The sequence below is a fragment of the Thrips palmi genome, unplaced genomic scaffold, assembly GCF_012932325.1.
Source record: "Thrips palmi isolate BJ-2018 unplaced genomic scaffold, TpBJ-2018v1 HiC_scaffold_7, whole genome shotgun sequence".
NCBI classification, from domain to species: domain Eukaryota; kingdom Metazoa; phylum Arthropoda; class Insecta; order Thysanoptera; family Thripidae; genus Thrips; species Thrips palmi.
The window spans coordinates 4,842,092-4,863,109 of record NW_023144634.1 but is presented as its reverse complement, the minus strand read 5'-3'; the positions used below and the strand labels follow the sequence as shown (position 1 = coordinate 4,863,109).

At 56.5% G+C, this 21,018-nt stretch overlaps 3 protein-coding genes across 5 annotated transcripts; 1 reads left to right on the top strand and 2 right to left on the bottom strand.

Annotated features, from left to right (window-relative positions):
- Window positions 1-677: 677 nt before the first annotated feature.
- On the bottom strand, window positions 678-11,150 carry LOC117652729 (acrosin-like). The gene is made up of 5 exons (XM_034397821.1): window positions 11,024-11,150; window positions 9,370-9,444; window positions 1,663-1,707; window positions 1,329-1,479; window positions 678-878 (listed from the first exon to the last, which is right to left on the bottom strand). The coding sequence occupies exons 1-5, from the start codon at window positions 11,095-11,097 to the stop codon at window positions 678-680; spliced, it is 546 nt and encodes a 181-aa protein (XP_034253712.1). The 5' UTR covers window positions 11,098-11,150.
- Window positions 11,151-11,549: 399 nt separating this feature from the next.
- LOC117652131 lies at window positions 11,550-14,998 on the top strand. Its single transcript, XM_034396794.1, has 8 exons — window positions 11,550-11,812; window positions 12,081-12,393; window positions 12,499-12,741; window positions 13,072-13,215; window positions 13,307-13,441; window positions 13,557-13,737; window positions 13,806-14,002; window positions 14,119-14,998. The coding sequence occupies exons 2-8, from the start codon at window positions 12,097-12,099 to the stop codon at window positions 14,473-14,475; spliced, it is 1,554 nt and encodes a 517-aa protein (XP_034252685.1). The 5' UTR covers window positions 11,550-11,812; window positions 12,081-12,096; the 3' UTR covers window positions 14,476-14,998.
- Window positions 14,994-20,883, bottom strand: LOC117652130 (tyrosine-protein kinase Shark). 3 transcript variants are annotated; one of them, XM_034396790.1, is made up of 15 exons: window positions 20,561-20,883; window positions 19,978-20,093; window positions 19,435-19,575; window positions 19,193-19,354; window positions 18,926-19,110; window positions 18,707-18,794; window positions 18,274-18,635; window positions 18,026-18,181; window positions 17,622-17,952; window positions 17,443-17,543; window positions 17,195-17,341; window positions 17,007-17,115; window positions 16,737-16,905; window positions 16,518-16,644; window positions 14,994-16,438 (listed from the first exon to the last, which is right to left on the bottom strand). In XM_034396790.1, exons 2-15 carry the CDS (start codon window positions 20,063-20,065, stop codon window positions 16,235-16,237), a joined length of 2,370 nt encoding a protein of 789 aa, XP_034252681.1. In that variant the 5' UTR covers window positions 20,066-20,093; window positions 20,561-20,883; the 3' UTR covers window positions 14,994-16,234. The 3 variants fall into 3 exon arrangements, with proteins under 3 accessions (XP_034252681.1, XP_034252682.1, XP_034252684.1); XM_034396791.1 differs by having other exon boundaries at window positions 20,666-20,883; XM_034396793.1 differs by having other exon boundaries at window positions 20,670-20,883.
- Between the last annotated feature and the right edge of the window lie 135 nt (window positions 20,884-21,018).

Here is a 21,018-nt window from a genome sequence, read left to right as displayed (position 1 = left end):
TCTGTCTCTGTCCGCGTCCCGTAGCCATGGCGTAGCCATGGCGTAGCCGAGGGGTGCGAGGGAGACAGAGCGACGAGACGACTCTTCGACTTCCCTCGGCAGGGCGGCAGGGCGGCAGGGCGGCCCCAGCCCAAGGCGCGCCGCGCTGGGGAAGGGCAAGGCTGCCCCTTCGGCTGGCGCAGGGGGCGGCGCGGGGCCGCGGGGGCCGCGACAAAGCCACCACCAGTTTAATTTCTTTCTTTGAAAGCCGCATGCACCTACACTAGATTGATGGCGCTGCCGTCGCCGTCCTGCACCTGAACAGTGCTTTCGTCGCTCTGTCTCTCTTGCACGCGTGGGGCGCCCCGTCGGGGTGCGAGAGAGAGACCGCGATGAAGCACCGTTGGGAATGAGCCCTCTGGCTCGCAGCCGCAATGAGCGTGGGCGGCGCGGCGGACAATATGCGAGCCCTCGCCAACGGTCCGCGGCCCAGCAGGCTGCTTCTGAACGGGGCTTCCGTCGCCCTGTCTCTCTCGCACCCCCAGGGGGCGCCCCTTGAGCGCGAGGGAGACGGAGCGATGTTCGGGGACGGCCCGCAGCGGCCCTACAGCTGTCGGGGACAAAAGAAGCGCGGCTTGCCAAAGCTGCGACGGGCACGACGGACACGTCGGACACCTCCCCTTGATTAGTTCCTGCACTCAGAACTCAGAACACACAGAAGCACGAGGAGCAGGATTAGTGGCCGCCTGGGCGCCCGCACACTGGCCAGCATGCTGCAGCAGGGCCCCGAAGCAGAGGCCGCGTTTGACGGCCACGTCCAAACACTTCAAGGACGGGCCGCGCGAGGCGCTTCTAGACTCGAGGCGCCTCGCGGACGCGCCCCTCCGCTCCGGACCAATCTGTGCAATTGCGCGGGTAAGGCGAGACGGAAGAAAAGTTAGACGGATGCGGGGCGGGGCGGGGCCGTGTGGAGCGGGCCTGCCGCCTGCCGGGGCGGGGGCCGCCAGGGCCACCAGGGTTAGTGAAGCGCGCCCGTCTGCAAAGCGCCAAACGGAACGGGCCGATGACGCCAAGGAGGCGTCAGAAAATCACACGGAGACAAAAAGAAACGTGTTCATTTTTTTGACGGCTAGGTTGGCAGCCCGTGTGATTTGAAGACGCCGCCGAGGCGAGCACCGTGGGCACCTTTCTCGGGAGATGAAGTCGGCCGCGGCCTGCGCCTTGGTGGCGGGGGCGGGGCCGGGGGGCCTGCCGGGGATGTCCTGTGGAGACGACGACGGCCGCGGTGCAGCAGGCGCAGGGGCTGCGGGGGCGGGGGCGGGGTCGCGCGCGGGTTTGGGAGGCGGCACGGAGGCGGGGGCGGGCGGGTCGGGCTTGGGGGCGGCGGGTGGTGGCGGGGACGGTTTTTTGGCAGGGGTGGGGGCGGGGGCGGGTGTGGGGGCTGGAGGGGTGGGAGTTGGTCTGGTGCCCCCTGCAGCAGCGCCTGCGTTTTCGCCGTCGCTAGTGGAGGACGCGTGTTAAAAATAAAAAGTAAATGAATAAATAAACAAAAAAAGATCACGCGCTGTTGAAAATCTTAAAATAAAATTTGAACCGTGAAATAAAAATTAAATCGGTGGGGCTGGAACGGCTCCTGGGGGAGAATATGACGAACTTGTGACGCGATCTGGGCAGTAAACTCACCTGATGAAGGGGACGTTGAGGTCCGAGAACTTCAAGTTAGAGTTCCTGAAACAGAGAAACAGTCAATGTCAAACCTTTTTTGGCAAAATATTCGCCTCATACCAACGGCCCCTTCTTTAAGACAAGCCGAGACCCCGAGTAAGGCTCTTGTCCAGTCTACAGCCAAATGTCGCCAACTGCCCCAGCCACTTGAGGCGGTTAGTCTGGCTAAGCTCTGCGCAAAAGGTCTTTGAAGGCCACGACGGAGATGGCTTCCGAGCAATCCCTTCGAGCCGGAACCAGAGGTAAGTCTGCTTGGAGCGGAGCCTCTGCAAGAAGACACGCCGCCCGGAGCGTGTGGGTTGCCTACGTCCATCTTTCTCTCGCACCTACACGGGATGCCCCATGAGTGCGAGCGCGACGAGGTGCCCCTGGCGTCAGGGAACATCATTAGTGTCACCGACCGGGCGACCGGCGGACACCTCGGCCTGCCTCGGCCGCACAATGGGTGGGCGTCGCGTGACACATTCTCGTTTGCATTCCATACCTACAGTGTCGCCGTCTGTGTCTCTGTCACACTGTGTGTTATTCGGCCCGAGTTCGTTCCCAGAACGACTTTATTCCGCGGCGATGCGCTTGGCTTGTTCCGCGCCGCGCCGCGCTGCCGATAGTCGCGCGAGCCTGCCAATGGCAAGGTCGAGTTCAAGGTCGTGGTCACGGCCGCGCCGCCCTGCAGGACCCTTCAGGACCTGTCAGTGGAGGCGTGGCCGCGCCAACGGCAGCTGGGCTGGGCGGCTGGGCCTCGCGGCGGGCGGCACGGCGGCACGGCGGCACGGCGGACTCGGCTCGGACGCCCGAAGGGTACCGGGGGGCGTGGCGCTCGCCGAGGCGCGGCGTGCGGCGGCCGGCGGCTCAGAGCGCCGCATCTGCCAGGCTCATTCCGCACGGTGGTTTCGCCGCTCGCTCTGTCTCTCTCGCGCCCGCACGACACGCCCCATGAGTGCGAGAGAGACAGAGCGACTGAAACATTGTTCGGCACCAGGCCGCCAGTTACGCCGCTCCTCGCCGAAGCGCCGACGTCGACGGGCTCGGCTTCCTGGCAACAGCCTCCCCGGCGGCGCACGGCGGCGGCGAGACCGCGCCGCGGCCCTCGCCTTGGAACAACGACCAAGGGAGCCGAGGGAGCCGAGGGAGCCGAGGGAGCCGAGGGAGGCCCAGGGACCCACGAACCGACGGACAAAGATAACACTCAGCAGCTGACGATCAAAATAGACGCGGACGCAACCGATGGCGGGTGTAGTGTGAGAAAACGAGGTGGCGTGGCGCCGCGCGGCAATCGGAGGGGCGGGGGAGCAAATGAGCGAGGAAATTTTTTAGGGGGAGCATTATTGGCTCAGCCGGCACTCTCCCTTTCGCCGCCGCGCAGGTGTTTCTAGTTTAATACATTCTGCGTTCGACTGGGAGTGGCAAATGGCACTCTGAGGCAGAGTTTCGAAGACTTTGGGAGTCTGAGTTTTCACAGTGGTGGAGGCGTCGACTGGTCTCCGGTCGACGCCGAGGTCCAGCAGGCAGCGGGCCAGTCCCGGCGGAGCCAGGCCCGGCGCCACCGCGGCGCACCGCGAGCCGCGGCCAAGGCCGATGCGGCCGCCTCCCCCCTCTCCTCCCCCTTCGCCCGGAGCCCCGGCCCGGCTTGGCTTGGCTTGGGTTGGGTTGGGTTGGGTTCGGCCTGCGTTTCGCCAGATATGGGGTAGGGGTGTCTCCGAGGCCCGGCTGGCCGCGGCGGTGTTCAGTAGGGGGCAGGGGCGTAGGCAGGGGCCCAGGGTAACATCGATCGGGGCATCAGAGGCGCCCCCGCCGAGGGCCCCGCCGAGGGCCCCGCCGAGAGGGTCCCACTTTCCCTTCTCGTTCCCCGAGCCCTTCCTCGCGGCTTTCACCGCGGCCGGTCCAAGGAGTCCAAGGAGCCCAAGGCCGCCGCCGCGCTGCACCGCAGGCACCGCAGTTTCCCACGCTGGAGCGTCGCCGCCGAGATGGGCGTGGTGGTCTAGCTCGTCTAGCCCACCACCCGGAAGGGGGCACGCATGGGGCCTCATGTGTGGAAACCGTGGTTTGGACTGTCTTTAGGCGGACACTGAGTCCAATCCAAGAGGGAAATCGTACTCCCTCCAACGGGCAGTATTCTTTGATGCTTCGTTTACCATGCCTTTCCTACGGAGTGCGATATTGCATGGATTTGGGCGCAGTGATGCTGTAAAGTTGGTCGAAACGGTGAGGTATGTCCTGGGGACAGCCATTCGCAGTTCCGCCTGGGCATTCACTGGGCATCCAGATAGGCCGGCGCCAAGTTCACTTTCACCGCCAAGGCCACGTCACGCCCACCCCGCCCCGCCCCGCCCCGCCCCTCGCATCGAGCTGGAATCGTTTTGTCGCCGCTGCCGCAGCGACCGTGGGGCCCGGAAAGGTACAACTAGCAGCAAGGCCCACAGAACGGCGCCTGAATCATTCATCAGCTGGGATGAATTTGCTGGTGTACCGGCAGTGCAGGCGTGGCGGGGGCGGGGGCCGTGCCTCGACTACCCCTGCGGCTGCCCCTTGAGATTCGCCCTGCGTGCACCGAGACCGCCCAGGCCGCCGAGACCGAGGGGGTGGGGTGGCCATGACCGTGGCCTCCGCCCTGCCGCCATCCCACTGCCTGCTGCCCCTGCACCGCGGCCCGCGCGCCCCGAGGCCCGCCCCGCCGCCAGCCCAGCCGTGCTCGCCGTGCTGCGTCCTGACGCTCTTGGAGAGGATGAGCTAGGGCCGCGCCGTGGCGCCGTGGGGCTGCAGCTGGGTGGCGGGCGAAGCATAGCGAAGCCCGTTGACGTCACAGTCAGTGTAGTCAGCCAGGGCGAGGCGTGAGAACGCCGTGCCCGTCAAACCGCTGCTTGCGCTGCTTACGCCGCTACACCGCTACACCGCCATTCCAATCACAAATCCCATTCGCTGCCATTTCCATAAGCCGGTGCCCAATGCACGCCGCCACTGGCGTCGCCTCGCTTCGTTCCCGCTCGCATCGCTTCGCGCCTCGCGCCTCCCTCCAGCAGGCACGGAGCGCCTGGCAGGTAGGCAACGCGAACGCACAGGTGCGCTACGGCACTGCCTACTGGCACGGCGCTTGCCGCTCCGGACTCAGGAGGGAGCCTTCAAGACGTGGGTCTGCCCTCATTCTGCGCCGTGAGGTTTGCAGAAAATTCGGCCCCTTCGCCAGCCTCGCTGCGGACAAGTCCTGGACATGTCCTGTTCATTCCAAAGTCCATTCAAAATTCTGGCCGGTTGGAACCGGTTCCCCCTGGGGCCATAACGCCCTGCTCTGCCACCGAGCCCGCCACGGCCCTGCCCTACGAAGTGACACTACGGCCCCACCGCCGCCCCCGCCCCGCCCCACCCCGCCCCGCAGCATTGTGCACACCGAGGGCTTCCTGTCGGCCGGGCCGTGCCGAGCCCAGCCGGTGGGGTGGGGCGGGGCTCGGTAGCCGTCAAGCAAAGCCGCCACTGTCACAACGAAACACGGCGAGACAGGTCAACAAGGCGTGCCCGAGCCACTTAGGGTCAATGTTGGGATTACAAAACACGTGGGGACGTTGGGGAGCGACGGGAAGCGGTCCGCCGTTGCGGGGATTCGAACGCGCGACACCCAAACAGACGCCCCGCGGGTGCGAGCATGCGAGCATGCGAACAGGCGGTCGAACGGACCGGGCCACCGCGCCGGGCAGCCAGCGTATCCTTGTATCCTTGCCTGTGCTTCCTGGTTGTGGCGGGCCGCGTTAATTTGTTGTTTGAGGAAGAGTGCGTGTCCCTTCGTGTTCGCGGGGACGGCGGGGACGGCGCGGTGGGGGAGAGCTATCTGGCCGTGCCGGCCGTGCCCTCTGCTCGACCCCCACGTAGGACGACCCCCTAGGGGGTGGGGCGGGGCCGGGTACCCCCATCACTACGTCCTCACGCGCCGTCCCGTCCCGGTCCGCCCCGGTGGCCCAGGCCAGGCCGGCCCAGGCACGAGTTGGCAACAACACCCTGCTTCTATTAAACATCAAAGAGCGGTGCCCTGCCGGTGCCCTGCCGGTGCCATGGCAGCCCTGACATGACCCTTCGGTTTTGCGGCCCATCGGGGCCCTACCCTTTGTCTTGCAAGCTGTGGGACACTAAGGACCATACCCGGCGGCCGGGCCTCACGGCAGGCAGCCGAAGCCATTCATCGACGTGCGAGTTGTTAGTTGGCCCACCCTGGTCGTCGGATGCAGGGTACCTCCTGCCTCCCGCCTGGACCCACGCCAACGCTCACTGCATGTACACCGTGTACACACCCCCAGTCTGCTTGGAGACACACCCACACTGTGCGGGCCACAGCACCGCCACTCCGAGGAGGGGGGATAAATATATCAGCTGTGAGAGAAGCAGGATTAAATCCCTCCCTCCTCCTCACCGAGACCCCCCTTTCGTTGGGGCAGGGCGAGGATCGCACCCAGGATCCCGTCGGTCCTGTCTGGCTGAAACTGCACTGCCGCCGCGGCCGCTGCCCCGCCCGCTGGACTGCCGACAGACAGTGTAGGCGGCCGAGCATACAATAACGTGTAAACACTTCGGCTGCCAAGCAGAGTTATGGTTGTTTACTCGGTGCATTGCCGAGGCTGGGCCTAGGCTGGGCCCAGGGCCCAGCGCTGGCAACGGCTGACATGAGCTGGGCTGGCATGCAGGCATTGAAAGCGCTTCAAAACACCCCGACGGTGGTTGCCAGCGGTTACTTCACGCTCCCAGATATCACCTCAACTCGCGCCGGCGGTGACAGAAGAGCCGGATGCAGCCGAGCCAGCCGAGGGTCTTGGCTCGTTTGGCGGGGCGTGTTTGGAGCAGGCGGCATGTGCACAGCGCGCACAGCGGGCCAGAAGACCGGTGGAGGCGGTCAAAAGCCCGGACGCGTTTCGAGCTCAGAGTCGCCGAATGGGACTCCAACCGAACGTGTGACCCCATCAATGGATTGCTCTCCAAACGAGGAATCCATTGGTGGGGTCACACGCTCGGTTTGAGTCCTGCTAAGCGACTCTGGAGCTCAAAATGCGAGTAAAGTTTCGGCCGCCTGCGCTGGTCTTCTGGTCCACTGTGATGTGGTTGCCAGTGCTCTGTGCTTTCCCTGTGGCTGCCAGCGCGTTCTCTATGGAGAATCGCAGAGCGGCTGCCAAGAGCAGAGTCGGGCCGTTCAGCAAAACGGTTTCCTGGTGATTCCGCCGAGCCGAGCAGCGTGCCAATGGACAAGGGCGCATTTTTCACGTCCAAGGTCCCGTCCCTGACGGAGGGAGAGGGCTCGGAGAGGGGCGGGGACGGGGATGGCAGTGTAGAGGACGCGGTGGAGGAGGGCGCGGGTGTTGCCGCGCGTCAGCCCCGCCGAGATCACGCCTAGGTATTTTTACACGGCAGCGCCGCGCTCGCCTCGCGCCGCCTCCTCCACGAAGACAAGGCGGCCGAGGGGTTTGCTGGCCGGCCGGCCTGGCCAAGGGCCTGGCGTGGCCAAGGGCCTGGCGTGGCCAAGGGAAGTGCCTGGCCGCGACGCCCCGCCGCACGTCCGCGTCGTTCAAATTGCGCAATCGATAACGCGTCAAGCCCGCCGGTGGTGGGTTCGACGGGGAGGTGACGTCGTCGCCGGCTGCCCGGCCGCACAGTGGGCCAGAAGACCGGTGGAGGCGGCCAAAACTCTAGACGCCTTTTGAGCTCCAGAGTCGCTAAACAGGACTTGAACGGAACGTTTGACCCCTACAATGGATTCCTCGTTCGGAGAGCAATCCATTGGTGGGGTCACACGTTCGGTTCGAGCCCCATTTAGCGACTCTGGAGCTCAAAACGCGTCTAGAGTTTTGGCCGCCTCCACCGGTCTTCTGGCCCACTGTGGGCCGCCCGGCCGCCCTGTCGCGGGACGAGGACTAGCGCCACTCGGGCGTTGTGACTCGATTTCGGTCCCGCTCCGCTCCACGCTTCACGCAAATTTGAGCATCGCGTCTCCTCCGCGCAGGGCTACGCAGGGCTACGCGGCGTGGCGAGCTATTCTCAGCTTTCGCGCGTTGTGCGTTCTGGCTGCCCCGGCCGGGCCCGCAGGGGCCGGAGGGGCCGAAGGGGCGCGCCCTCGCGCCGCTATAAAACTGTCCCGATGCACAATGCTCTCCTTAAAGTGCGCCCTGAAATATTGTTCCAAGTGAAGCGCGGCGCCGGCAGGATGTTCGTTAGTCGTGGCCCGTGGGTGGCGGGTCGGCGTCCGCTGCCGCCGATGAGGGAGAGTTCAAGTTCGTTTTACCCGAAATGCGGGATTTGAACCTCCGACTAGAGACTCGGGCGAGGGCCTTCCCGTGACTGACAACACGGCATACGCCTCCAGCGAGCAGCGCATGAACTCCAATTACTATAATCGTGAACGAAAAACGAAAAAGGGCAGTCTTCTTCGCGTCTAATTTCCACCAACGACGGACTCGTGCGTGGCGCGTGTGCACGCGAGGCCGCGGGCCGCAATGCGGGCTGTGGCCTCGGCCTCGGCCAGGGCCTCTGCACGGTTTCGTGGCAGAGACCCTCCCCTCGCAGGGGCCTTGCCGGGCCTTGCCGTGGCAGAGACCTTGTCCTTGCAGTGCAGCGGCATCGATTTTGCACTGAGCGGATTGGCAGCCGAAGCCGGGCTCACTCTGAAAACCTTACAAACTACTACAGGCACTGCAAAGAAAATGGTATGTTCTTACTTTTGACCATATCAAAGAGAATTGTTGGTAATTTTGCCAAGTAATTTTTCATGTAAAACAATAAAACATGTGTACTATGTTTTACATGCTTAAAATGCTGCGCAAGGTTTCGCCTGGTACACCGTTGTCGCTGCTTCAGTCTTTTTCAGCTTCCTGCTTGCGACATGCACTTCCCGAACCATTCTTCCGTGTAAGTTTGCTTTTTCACGAACCGCTCTCCTGTTCGAGTACGACTACGTATAGCCAGCAGACAACGTGGTCGAGCCTTTGGAAATCTCTCAGGTTCACACCTGCGACCGAAGACTGATTCCGAGAGTCGTTTCCGACGCTCTGTCTCTCTCGCACTCATGGGTCTTCCCGTGTCGGTGCGAGAGAGACAGAACGACGAAAACGACTGTCGGTGTCGGTCTGCAGCGGCCGGCCCGCAAGACGCCTGCAAGGTAGGCAACGCGAGCGCAGGCCTGCCACGCCCAACTGGCGATTGCCTACAGTGCAGGCGCCGTGCCGCCCGAACTTGAAGGCCGCCGCACCTCGACTTGCATTGCCTTGCCGCCGCTCCCAGAACCGCGAGTATCGCCACGACAGCAAAGATACCCCCCGCCGACGCGCGAAGATACACCCCGTCCTGATGCTGCGGGTAGAGACGCGGCGCGAGGCCCGCGCGGCCGGGGTATCGCCACCGCGGCGTGCGGCCGTGCGGCCCGTGCGCACGGGGTATGTTTTGGCGGGCGTGCCAAGACGCGGGCTGCACACGCGTGCTGCGAGTGCGCGGTGCGCCCAGCACGTGCTTCCGATCGTATATCACCGTTTTCCTGGTTGCGCCACCGCCGCCACCGCGGACATGCACGTCGTAACGAAGTATGATTTGGCTCGGAGGTGACAGGGCCGTCTTGGTGCGCCTTTGTGGTGCCGGCCGCACCGCTACACTAGACTACGTGCCCGCGCACTGAGCGCACTGAGATTGCAGGTTGCAGGTACTCACTTGACTGCGAAGTAGGCGTACCACAGCGAGTACATGATGCCGTTTTTGACGCGCTTGAGCCGCCCAGTCGAACCTCTGCGGACAAGGAGAACAGCAAATGTGTCAAGTGCTCGCGTTCGAGTCCAAGCCGCGAGTGGAGTCCGCGTGTCTGCGCCTGCAGGTTCAGGAGGGTCTCGACCACCTGAGGCGTTTGCGACGGCAACGTGACGCCAGTCACACAGTCCATTGCGTGCATTCCACTCCCACCCCCGCCCGCCCCGCAGTCGGCCCGCTCGAGGGCGACCTACTCCAGAGCGCGCGTTAAGCGACACTGTCAGAAGAAGTAAACGCTTGAGGAAACAATGTGATGACTTGGTGCGCAGCGCAGCGGCCGCTTCCGGCGGACACGGCAGCGACATGCAAAGTGCAGCGCAAATTGCAGCGCAACCCCTAGAACCCAATGACCCCGTTCCTCCTTCCTCCCCTCCATGTTCTCCCCCGCAGTCCGCACAGAGTGTAAACATGGAGTCGGGCAGCAGCACAGTTTGACGGCGATGGATGCGGGGGCCGAGGCCCGCGTTGTCACCACTGCACTGGGAATGAATCAGCACGGCGGCGAGGGAGACCGCCCTGGGGCTGGGCGAGGCTGGCGAGGCTGGCATGCTCGGCGCGGCCACAGCGGGCATTGGCTCGCTGCCACCCGAAGCGGCGGTCAACATAACCTCAACGAGGACCTGCACTGGGCTATCTTCGAGGCGCCCCGGCTGCCTGGGCCTCCCTCCGGGGCCTGCAGCAAGTGCAGCACGGCCCCGACGGCGTGCGCTCACTTCTAGGTGCTAGAACGCCGCAAGGCGCCACTACGGGGAGGTGAAGCGAGGGGGTTGGCGAGGAGGGGTGCAAGGGGGTTGGTGTAACCCACCGAAGTGTGAACCAGCCCTGAGTCTGCTGCTCTCGCCGCGCGGGTCACATCCAGGACAGCAGCGCCACGCACTCGGACACCTCCACGACACCACCACCCGGGCAGCCCGGGTTGCCTTCGCGTCGGGCTGGACGGCCAGGGGCTAGACGACCAGGGTCTTGGCCAGGACGAGGAACGAGCGCGGACGGGACGGGAAGGCACGGCACAGAGCGAGTGCTCAGGACATGGACGAGGTCCTCGCGGCCGCCGAGAGAGGGCGCTCGTCGCGCCAAGCTCGCCAACAGCTGGTCGGGAGCCCGCCAAGTCATGGGTGCCGCGGCCACGGCGTGGCGGGGAGGGGAGGGGGAGGTCGATACCGCGTTGCTGCCCGCTTCAAGGAGGGCGTCGTCCTGCCCTGGGTCCTCCCTCCCGCACTCCCTCCCCGCGGTCCCGCGAGACCCGTGGCGGGAGGGGCGGGTACGTTCCCGTCGACGCGGCGTCCGCTACATGCTCGTTGCAACGAGTCCCTGCACTTGTGACATGCCCGAAACACGAAGCCAGTCTCCGTCCCCCCCGACTACGTCCTGGCAGTCCTGATGGTGTAGGCCCATGCGGCATGGACAGAGCGGCGGGCAAGCGCTCGAGTCGAACTTGGCGCCAGGCGACTTTCTCATACTGCCAGTGGCGCGAGACGACGCGAGATTCGAGCGACCCGACTCGCTGTTGCTCGCTGTCAGTGTGAGGGTTTTCAATGCCTCGGTTCAGGAACGGCCAAACCTGGCGCCTGTCGACCAGCCTTTGACTTGCGCTGCTCGAGGTGGACTGGGGCCGACGGCACACCCCTTCCGCATCGCGGCCGGTGGACCTGCTTCTTGGACACTCGGTGCACGGCGCGGCACGGGGCGGCGCGGGCGGCGTGGCGAGGATTGGCGCCAGTCGCCTGCAGTGTGCCTGCAGGGCCTGCAGTTGCCGCGCGCGCACGAAACAATCGCAGAAACTCCACTTCCAGATGGCCGTGAATTGTTGCACTCCTCCTCGTGGTGCTCGTGGCTTTGGCATTCCCTGCCGGCTCGACGTTTGAAATAAAATGCTCAGCTTTCCGCGAGGCTCTGAGGACCTCACTAGGGAGAGAGGGACTTTCCCGCCGATCGTTTGGCACCACTGCGTGTGTGTCTGTGTGCATGGTTGGAAGCACTGCGACGGATGGTACGCCTGCCTGGTACTTCCCGCGGGCGGGGCGGGGCGGGGCGGCCGGTATCGCTATCTCCGCGTGCCGCGGTGACGTCGCGCCGCACCTCCTTGTCGGCGTTCAGACCGCTCCGCTCAGCCGCGCAGCCACACTGCTAGTCTCGCCCGAGCCGCACTCGCCGCTATCTCTCTCTGAATCACGCAGTGCGCTCACACGGGCTTGGCCCGCTAGTCCGCTCGCTCGGGTCGCATCCGCACACGGCCCGCGGTGCCCACTGACAGGTTGTCGCCGTCGACGTCTCCTCGTCTCCTCAGTGTAGTGCCCTGCCTCGGTGCGGGGCTGCGTGAAACGGCCTTGTTCGCGGTGGCCTACAAGAGGTTCGTAACGAAGTAGTTCCGGGCTGCAGAATGATTCCGCGAGTCGTTTTTGTCGCTGTCTCTCTCGCGCCTGTTCGGGATGTGCAGCGCGAGAGGGACAGAGCGACGAAAACGGATCGGTCTGCTGCAGCCTGCACCTGAGCGCGGAGATGCACCGCTGCAGATAACGTGTGACGTCAGGGACGTCGCGGACGCGCGCACTTGGTGGAACAAAGTGAGCATGTCGTGCCGGTCGCTTAGAACAAAACAAACGGGCCGTTCCGTTCAGGTGGCCATGCGTCGAGATGGTGGCGGTGGTGGCGCTGTGGTCGGCGCTCGTCCTCACGGCGCTGCCCGCGTCCTCGACCCCGTCGGCCGAGGCCGCCGTTGACGGCCCCGGCGGCCATGGCGGCCCGCACTGGCGCTGGACGGGGGCGGGGGCCTGCCCCTACTTCTGCACCTGCTTCAAGCACGGCCACCTCCGACGAGTCGAGTGTGCCCACAAGGGGCTGGGCGGCGTGGACGTGGGGCTGCCTAGGGACACGGAGGCCGCAGACCTGAGCCACAACCTCATCTCGTCGCTGGAGGATGGCTGCTTCCAGGTACTAATTGAAGGTTGGCGGGTAGGCCAGCCTATAGGCCAGCCTGCAACGCAGCGCTGCCGGCATCCGTGCTCTGGTTGACTCGGCTGCCTTGTCGACTTGCAGGAGCTGGGGCTCGTGCAGCTGCAGGAGCTGCATCTGCAGCACAACGCCATCCGCGCGGTGGGGTCGTGGGCGTTCACCGGGCTGCGGCGGCTGCGCGTGCTGGACCTGTCCTACAACCACCTGCAGACGCTGTACGCCAACACGTTCGCCTCCAACCGCGGCCTCAACACGCTCGTTCTGGCCGGCAACAACCTGGCGCGGCTGCCCGCGGACCAGCCGCTGCCCGCCGCGCCGCGGCTGCAGGTGGGGCGCCCGGCGGGGTGTGACTCCTCCAGCCCCTCTTCAAGGACTGTCGAGTGAATTCACTGCTACCCGCGCACAGTGGGCCAGAAGACCGGTGGAGGCGGTCAAGATCCCGGACGCGTTTTGTGCTCCAGAGTCGCTAAATGGGACTCGAACCGAACGTGAGACCCCACCAATGGATTGCTCTCCGAACGAGAAATACATTGGTGGCGTCACACGCTCGTTCCAAGCCCCATTTATAGAGACTCTGAAGCTCAAACCGCTTCTAGAGTTTTGGCCGCCGGCGCCGGTCTTCTGGCTCACTGTGCCACGTCGTTGTTGTTGCTGCAGGTCCTGGACTTGAGCGGCTGCAGGCTGGCGCACGTCGGCGCCGTCGTCCTCTCCGACATGCCCGCGCTCGCCAACCTCAACCTGTCCGACAACTTCCTCATCCAGCTGCAGCCACAGGCGCTGGCCGCTCAGCGGCAACTGCAGGTCAAAAATACGCCACTTCTGTCTTTCCTTTGTTTTCGCATTCTAAGCGGACAGCGCAGAAAATGGCGAGGTGCCCCCTTCTCGGTTGCAGGTTCTGGACCTGACGAGGAACCCGCTGGCCTGTGACGTCAACACGCGCCAGTTCGTGAAGCAGCTCGAGGCGCGCAACATGACAGTGCGCCACTCCTGCCCCGCCAAGGCCGCCAAGGAAGACCAAAGCCAAATCGTACAAACTTTATTTTGCCAAACTCTCCTACTTTTCAATACTGAAGTGACATGAAAAAGACCCGTTTTTGGCGAGCTCTGGAATAACGCTGCAGTTTTGGTGGGGCTGTGTTTAGATCTCCAAGTCCATGGCCAGAATCCTGGCAGACATTGGTGGCGCCCGGCCCCAGGACGAGGTGCGGCCGAGCTCGGACCGCGAGGACGACGTCGAGGTTGTTGGCGCGCAACCTGCACGACCGCCCGGCCGCACGCACGAGGCCATGCTGGACATAGCCGACTTGCCCGTTTTGGTCCCAGGTAAAGTCCAAGAGAAGTCGGGCAGGGGGAAAGGAACGGAGTATTCAAAAGCCGCGTTGTCTTTTCAGACGGCTTCGTCGACGGCGACCTCGTTGACTTTGACCTCGACGAGGAAGACCAGGTGTCATCGGCGACGACCGCGAGTCCCGGCGGGCACAAAGACTGCAGAACCCTGTTCCCCGAAAGGATCCCGATGAACCCCGACCTGGTGCGGCAGTGGTTCGATCACATTCCGTCGTTCTGGGCGAGCGTCGCGGGCTGCCAGGTTCGTCCGCGCCCTTGCTAACTTAACGCATTTTTGAGGGCTTTGTCTGAAAGTCGAAAACAATCCAGAGAAGACGACGCGGTTTGACCTGTGCCTCTGACCCGTGCCTGTTCCAGGTCGGCCTGGTGCTGGGACTGTGCCTGTCGTCCTGCCTGTGTCGCCGGTCCTTCTGGCGGGCGCTGTGCGCGTGCCCGTCGACCGGCAGACGCCTCGACGAGCACGCCCGTCTCCGCGAGCAGGGCCGCCCCGCGGGCCGCCCGGACATCTCGGATTGGAACCGGGCCATCGTCGCCCTGGGGCTGGGAGCCCCGATCCCCACTCCCGACTCGAGGGGCTCGAACGTATCCGACGAGTCGACGCCCTGCTTGTGGAGGGACTCGTTCACGTCGCTGGAGCGCTTGCATTTGCAGCGGCCGGAGACACCACCGCCCGCCTATGAGGACCTCGAGCGCGGCAGGCTGCGTCGCGCGTAGCATGACATTCACTTCTCCCATCTTGGTCACTTAATTTCAATGTGTCCCCTTATTTATTGCGTTATTTAATAAAATGGCCCACCTTGCCGGCGCGTCAGCGTTTATAGGTGCAAAAGAGTTCCCGTCGTCTGTCATATAGGCAACGCCTACTTCTGAGCGAGTTGCTGGCTGTGTGGACTAAAGAGCCGATTGCCACGGGGAATTTTCGGGTTCGAGTCCCGGGAGCTCGAATCTTTTCCTGAGTTTAGTTCCCAAATCCTGTACAATGGGATAAAGATTGGGTGGCTCCAATAAGTAGATGTGTCATTATAGCTCAGATGGCAGAGCACCACCAGAGGCACAAAAAGGACCTGGGTTCAACGCCCAGGCAAGACGAATCTGTCCCAGAACTTGACTGATGACACATGTGTGTAGCATTCGAACCCAGATCATGCTCGTAGAGGGCAATGCTCTTGACGTGTCGAATGGATGGCTTACCTTCGCGGCGCCAGGGTTCAGAAATGAATAAAGCCTGAGTCTTTAACTTTGTCTTTTTAAAATGATATCTAAACTTTATTCCTTTCCAACATACACAGCATAAAGGCACCACTTAACATGACTTAGATAAGCACAAACAATAACTAGGTCAGGATACATGAAGCGGCCCTTTACATTTCAAATACATAAAACATCACAGCACAGGCAGCCCATTCAAGGAAAATATTGTGCTGAACTTGACTGGGGTGGCAGCCAGGTAGAATGAGAAGCGTTGATCTGGAGGAAGCATACATGACACAAAGTAAGACATTAAAACCTATGTCTCCCAAATGTGAGATTTAAAAGCAAAGAAATTTCAGTATCTTTATGGGCAGCAATCATGATGATAAAATAATGCATACAGCTCTAACAAACAAGTAAACAATGTTTAGTCATGTTCACACTTAAGACGAGAGCAGGCAACAGAAATACATTTTGCCCATTGTCACCTCACGCTCTTAATCATTATCGACAATTTATTTAATTTTGGTAGAGAATTGATTTGAGCTGATATGATGAACTGTTTGCCATATTATTATAGCACATTGTCAGGTACAAAAATACAAACACAATTTCAACAATAACTGTTCCATGGCAGCATTCCACTAGAAAAGACTTGTTCATAGAAATTGGATTTGATTCATTAGAATAGGATGTATGAAAGTCTTGACTTTTTCTCAATAGTCTATCTTAAAATTAACAATAATTGATAAAAGGCACAATCACATAAAGGTAAGCAAGTGATAATAATAAAAATACATACAATTAAAATAATCTATAACTGGCATAAAATTTTAAACTACTGTAATCACTTTTTTATTTTATTTTTTGCTGTCTCAATGTGACTTAACAAACTTTCAGACTTTTACCTTTGACGTCCTTCTGCTTCACACATTACATTAATAAATGTCCACATGGCTTTGAAATCTGAAAGTAGTATTATCCATGATGTAAATATTACATTTACACCAAACCAATATGCATGCACAACTACAAACCTTCTCTAATAGAACTACAAAACAATTTAACATAGGTGGCATTACGATAAACCCAGAACAACACAACCCTGATTTTTGGACACTGCTTTTGAGTGGAAAATTATCTAGCAGAGTGCAAACATTTCCAATGATTTACTTTATCAGTCTCAGTATTTTTGTTGCCACTTCTCCCAAATTCCTCCAAATGTTTGCTCACGCAAACACCACTGTCTTTTATCACTTTCTGCAATTTGTTCTCTAAAGTATCAGCTCAGACTGATAGTCGGATCGAGAACCAACTCTGTAATGTTGATGTAGTTGGCATCTGAAGCAAAGTTTTCAGCTAGCTGAGCAAATGAAGGTCGATCACGGGGCTGGAAAGCCCAACATTGCTCCATTATCCTGTATACATCATCAGGGCAGCGGTCCGGTTGTTGCAGACGTTCACCTCTCATGATCAGTTCCGTGACCTGAAATACAGAAAGACCCAAGTGTTAATGAAAAGAAGTTAAAAAAGTAAAGTTCAAGCTAAAAAAATTATTTCCTTACCTCGATTCCTTTCATATCACCATAGGGTTGTTGGCCAAAGGAAAACATTTCCCACAGCGTCACACCAAAACTCCATACATCACTTGCATTTGAAAAATTTCCAAAATTGAATGACTCTGGAGCATACCTGACACAGAAATTAAAAAAAATAATCATCTTGAGACAAAATATTATGAGGCAGGAAAAGAACCAGCAGGCACAAATCACATTCTTTCTCACCATTTTATAGGCCATCGTCCTCCTTGGGTTGCTTTATAATAATCTTTCTCCAGAAAAGAGCGAGACAAACCAAAATCACTTATTTTTGCCTGGTGTCGGGATGCCAAGAGAATGTTGCGGGCAGCTAAATCTCGATGGACAAACCTTTGCTCTTCAAGGTACTTCATTCCTAAGAGCAAAACAAAGCATTAGATATTACACATAGATAGATATTACGATATAATGTTACATTGCCTTTAAAAGACATTGTGCCTGAACATTAACTCTCACCAGAAGCAATTTGTGATGCCCACACTCTCAATTCGTATGATGGATTGATCCTCTCAGGATGTTCCAATAGATATTGTAGCATGGAACCTAAAGGAACCAGCTCCTGGACCTGTACATTAAAATAATAATAAGAAAAGTTTCCTGAACGCAATCATGATTTGTACATACACTTCAATGCAATTACTAACCATGCTAAGAGGAGGCCCATAAGAGATTCCAATTAACTTAACAACACATGGATGACGTAGTCTCATCATTACACATGCTTCACGAACAAATACATCTCGATCATAAAATGCATGTTCCTCACGTAAAGTTTTAATGGCTACAGCTACCTAAAAAAGAGGAAAGAAAGAAAGAAAAGATACTATTAATAATCTAGGCTGGAAACTAAAAAATTAATGACTTGCTGAAATTTTTTATCAGAATGGCTTACCTCTTGCCCACTTGATTCTGTATACTTGCCCTTGAATACAGAGCCAAATTCACCCTCACCAATCACTTCTCCAAACACAAGTTTTTCAGCAGGAATGTGACCTGGAAGCGTTACATTATGAAGTTAAACACTGATCCTCATCACAACATTAGAACCAACATACAATTCAAGCAGCATACCTTGTTGAGTTTCAAGTATCCGGCTCACAGAGGAAGAGGAGATATGACTATTGATTGTATTGTTATTGAAAAGTGATGCTGCTGTTGGAATACTAGGCATAGGGGCAGTATGAATGTGACTTGTATGAGGTGAGAAGGAATTGGTGTTTGATATAAGTGCAGCAAGTGGAGCGGAATGCATTGAAGTCAAAGGAGGAACTGTTGGGATGCCAAGTTCGGGAGGGTCATTGCGATAACCACCTGAGAAACCCCGGCCAACAGTACAATTCCCGTTCACTCTCGAGTCTCCGTGGCGATTTTTTGGCCTCCTTGAAGGAAGAGTAGATGAGAGCTGTAAGAGAGCAATTCATTCATCACATTTCTGATAGCTGCAATTGTATTTCACCTACAATGAAAGTACATACCCCTTGTGGTGGCATTTCTGGCACCTTGGGTTTAGGTTTCGGTGTGACTGGGAACTGGAGCGTCGTGGGCAGTCCATCAGAGAGGAGTGTATAGTAGTCAATAACATGTTCTAATGTGTTGTGTAAGGGTCCAGAGTCAATAAAATAATAACTATTCTGTTGAGGATAGAAATGGAAAAATTTAGTAAAGAGACAGAACATGATTATTTTATAAAGATAATAATATGATGAAACTGATACAATCTTACCTCTTTCTTGATTTGATAGTGGAAAAACTGTCCTCTATGATGAATAGAGAGCACATCAGCTCGATGGCGGTTACTGTACCTCACCAAAAACACGCCATCCTGTTCTTTGCACTTTTGAAGTATACCCTCAGCTTCACACCTGTCCAGAGTGCCGTGATGCCATGATTCACGTTTACTTCGTGGGGCTGGAGGTTTATAATCGAGTAGCATTTTGGCACACTGGGAAAAACCATTCATCTGTGCCAGATCAGCTGGAGTTTGATTGTCAACAGTTCTGGGATGGGCAGGTGCATTCAGGGACAAGAGCACATTAATAACATCAATGTGGCCATTGCTAGCCGCCTCATGCAGTGGGACGTGACCTGTAAATTTAACCTCTTTACTGTTTCTTTCAACAAGGGATAAAATTCAAACCATGAATTTTCTGACCCACCTGTTTCAGTGTGACGTATTTGAATATTTGCTTCCCCCATGTCAACCAATATTCGAGCAGTACTGGCTTTATTATTTCTACAGGCATACTAGACAGAAAAACAGGAAAAATAAAAAATAAAGAGTGATGAAAGATTATAAGAGACTGAGATGATCTGTTGTGCCTTTGTTTCTGCAGTCTGTTAGCGGAAAAACCAGTAAAATTGTATTTAGTACTTACATGCAATGGAGTGTAACCTGCAGTGTCACGACAGTTGATATTTGCTTTGCTTTCAATTAATTTTTTCAGAATATCATCTTGCCCAAGGCGACTGGCCACATGAACAGCCGTTTGGCCATCTTCATTTTTGGCGTCTAGACTTCGATACTGACATTTCAACAATTCAGAGACAACTTTGTAATTTCCTGCAAAATAGACAAGAAAATAAAAATAATATAGGAAACAAAATTTAATAAAAGGTTGGGATTGTCAATGAGTCAACAGTACCCTCCCTTGTTGCTCTGTGCAACAAATTTGTTGTGCCATGGCGGCGTGATGTATGAGGGGGAGGGTCCTGCAGTCTTGGTGGTCGAGAAAGTCGCACATCAGGCCCTTCTCCATGATAATAGTCAATGAGGGTGTCGAGACCATGGATAATTGTCTCTTCATCTGGGGTAAGACAAAGAAAAAACATATAAGTCTCATAAAATTCATAATTACAGAAGATTTAAATGAAAATTAAAAATGACCTATAGAGAAGAAGGCATCTTCTCCATGGCGCCTGATTTGATAATGAATCACATCATTGTTGTGCAGGACTGAGAGGACATAGTCACCAGGTGAAGTGTTACTTTCACGAACGAGGAAGAGGCCATCTTCTGGTGACTCAGCTGAAACATAATTAGATTTGATCTTAATAATAAAACAATCCAAAGGCAGAAAAAAAGTGACAAAACGTAAATATAGTTAATGAGAAAACCAACACCAATTATAACATACCACTTTAATATGGTTTGGTCCAGCAGCATGCAAAATACACCATATCAACAAGGGACTTTACATGTCTTTAAGAGGTACCCACTTTCACACAATTGTTTTAAATATTGTCAACACTTTTATAAGGTTACTAATCTGAAGTCCGATAGACCCCTTATCCCTTCAAGTTCCCCATTGTAGTCTACCATGTTCAATTTCAGTGTCCAACATAAAGCGGGTTTCCACGTAGTTTGAATAGTATTATTACAGACAACATTGCAGTATGCAAACGAATACACAAAACTACTCATCCTTACCTTTCTTCAACTCATTTTCTGCGGCACTGCGAGTTATGTTTCCAAAATACCAATTAATAGATTCTCTTTGACTATTTCCATAGTTCATTATTCTGGTAGGTTGGCAAAATCCTTAGCTGCAATAAAAAAAAAATAGAAATAAAATACAAGACACATGACAAGGCTTGAAGATTGTTGTACATTCAATGATTTTCTTTCATCAACCAAGCAATCATGAAAAAAAATTGTATGTCATATATTCCCTCAACATTTTTGATAAATGCTTCTGCTACCCATTAATACAAAGGTCAGCACAAGCAACAGGTTACCAAGAGGATTACAGGAAACATTGACAGAAGGGGATGAAAATTAACATGTTTCGATGACAAACATGATATTACACGAAGAAAGTAGACTACCTTCAAAAACAAGTAACACAAAAGATGGATAATTTATTTGAAAGAAAGGGACAACAGGCGATTGCTTTGTTTGTCAACTGCAATGATCACCACAATAACCTAACGTACTATTGGTCTGGCCAATATTGTTTACTAGAAAAGTTGTGATAAGATTTCATGCTTTAAAAAGTCAACATTTTACTTACACACAGGTATCAGTAACCTGTGGGATGATGTGTTCAACGAAGTGGGCAACAAATCAGAGAAAATCATGAAAATGCAACCCAAACACTAGAATCAGTGCTACTCACTTGCCGTCTTCTGCGTATTTGCACAGGGTAACCAACAACCAACATGAAATGGACGTCAAAAATTTAAAGCTCTAAATTTGTTGCCAGTATTCTATAGCCGAACATAGTTGGTCTCAAAAATATCTCCGTATTTTTGTGCAGACAAAACTCATTTCAGCGAAAATAAAATGGGTTGAATGTGTCTTGGTCACGTTGACAGATAGGAATGTGCTGTAATTGATGCATTGTGGGATAGCGACGTTGCCGTTCCGTGCCGGGCAGTGCTTTGGAGGTCACAACGCATCGCAACCCCCACCACGGCGACCAGCACGAAACGGCAACGAGGCAGTCCGTGGAATCTGCGAAGACAAAGG

Excerpts from the sequence above, each read along its gene's own strand:
- LOC117652729 (XM_034397821.1), bottom strand. The coding sequence starts at position 11,097 with ATGCGGAAGGGGTGTGCCGTCGGCCCCAGTCCACCTCGAGCAGCGCAA. Across the intron at positions 9,445-11,023 it reads GGCTGGTCGACAGGCGCCAG|AGGTTCGACTGGGCGGCTCA; the intron begins GTTTGGCCGTTC and ends CCTTGTCCGCAG. Across the intron at positions 1,708-9,369 it reads TACGCCTACTTCGCAGTCAA|GAACTCTAACTTGAAGTTCT; the intron begins GTGAGTACCTGC and ends TCTCTGTTTCAG.
- LOC117652131 (XM_034396794.1), top strand. The coding sequence starts at position 12,097 with ATGGTGGCGGTGGTGGCGCTGTGGTCGGCGCTCGTCCTCACGGCGCTG. Across the intron at positions 12,394-12,498 it reads TGGAGGATGGCTGCTTCCAG|GAGCTGGGGCTCGTGCAGCT; the intron begins GTACTAATTGAA and ends GTCGACTTGCAG. Across the intron at positions 13,738-13,805 it reads CTTGCCCGTTTTGGTCCCAG|ACGGCTTCGTCGACGGCGAC; the intron begins GTAAAGTCCAAG and ends TTGTCTTTTCAG.
- LOC117652130 (XM_034396790.1), bottom strand. The coding sequence starts at position 20,065 with ATGAACTATGGAAATAGTCAAAGAGAATCTATTAATTGGTATTTTGGA. Across the intron at positions 18,182-18,273 it reads ACTATCAAATCAAGAAAGAG|AATAGTTATTATTTTATTGA; the intron begins GTAAGATTGTAT and ends TATCCTCAACAG. Across the intron at positions 17,953-18,025 it reads CAGAAATGCCACCACAAGGG|CTCTCATCTACTCTTCCTTC; the intron begins GTATGTACTTTC and ends GCTCTCTTACAG.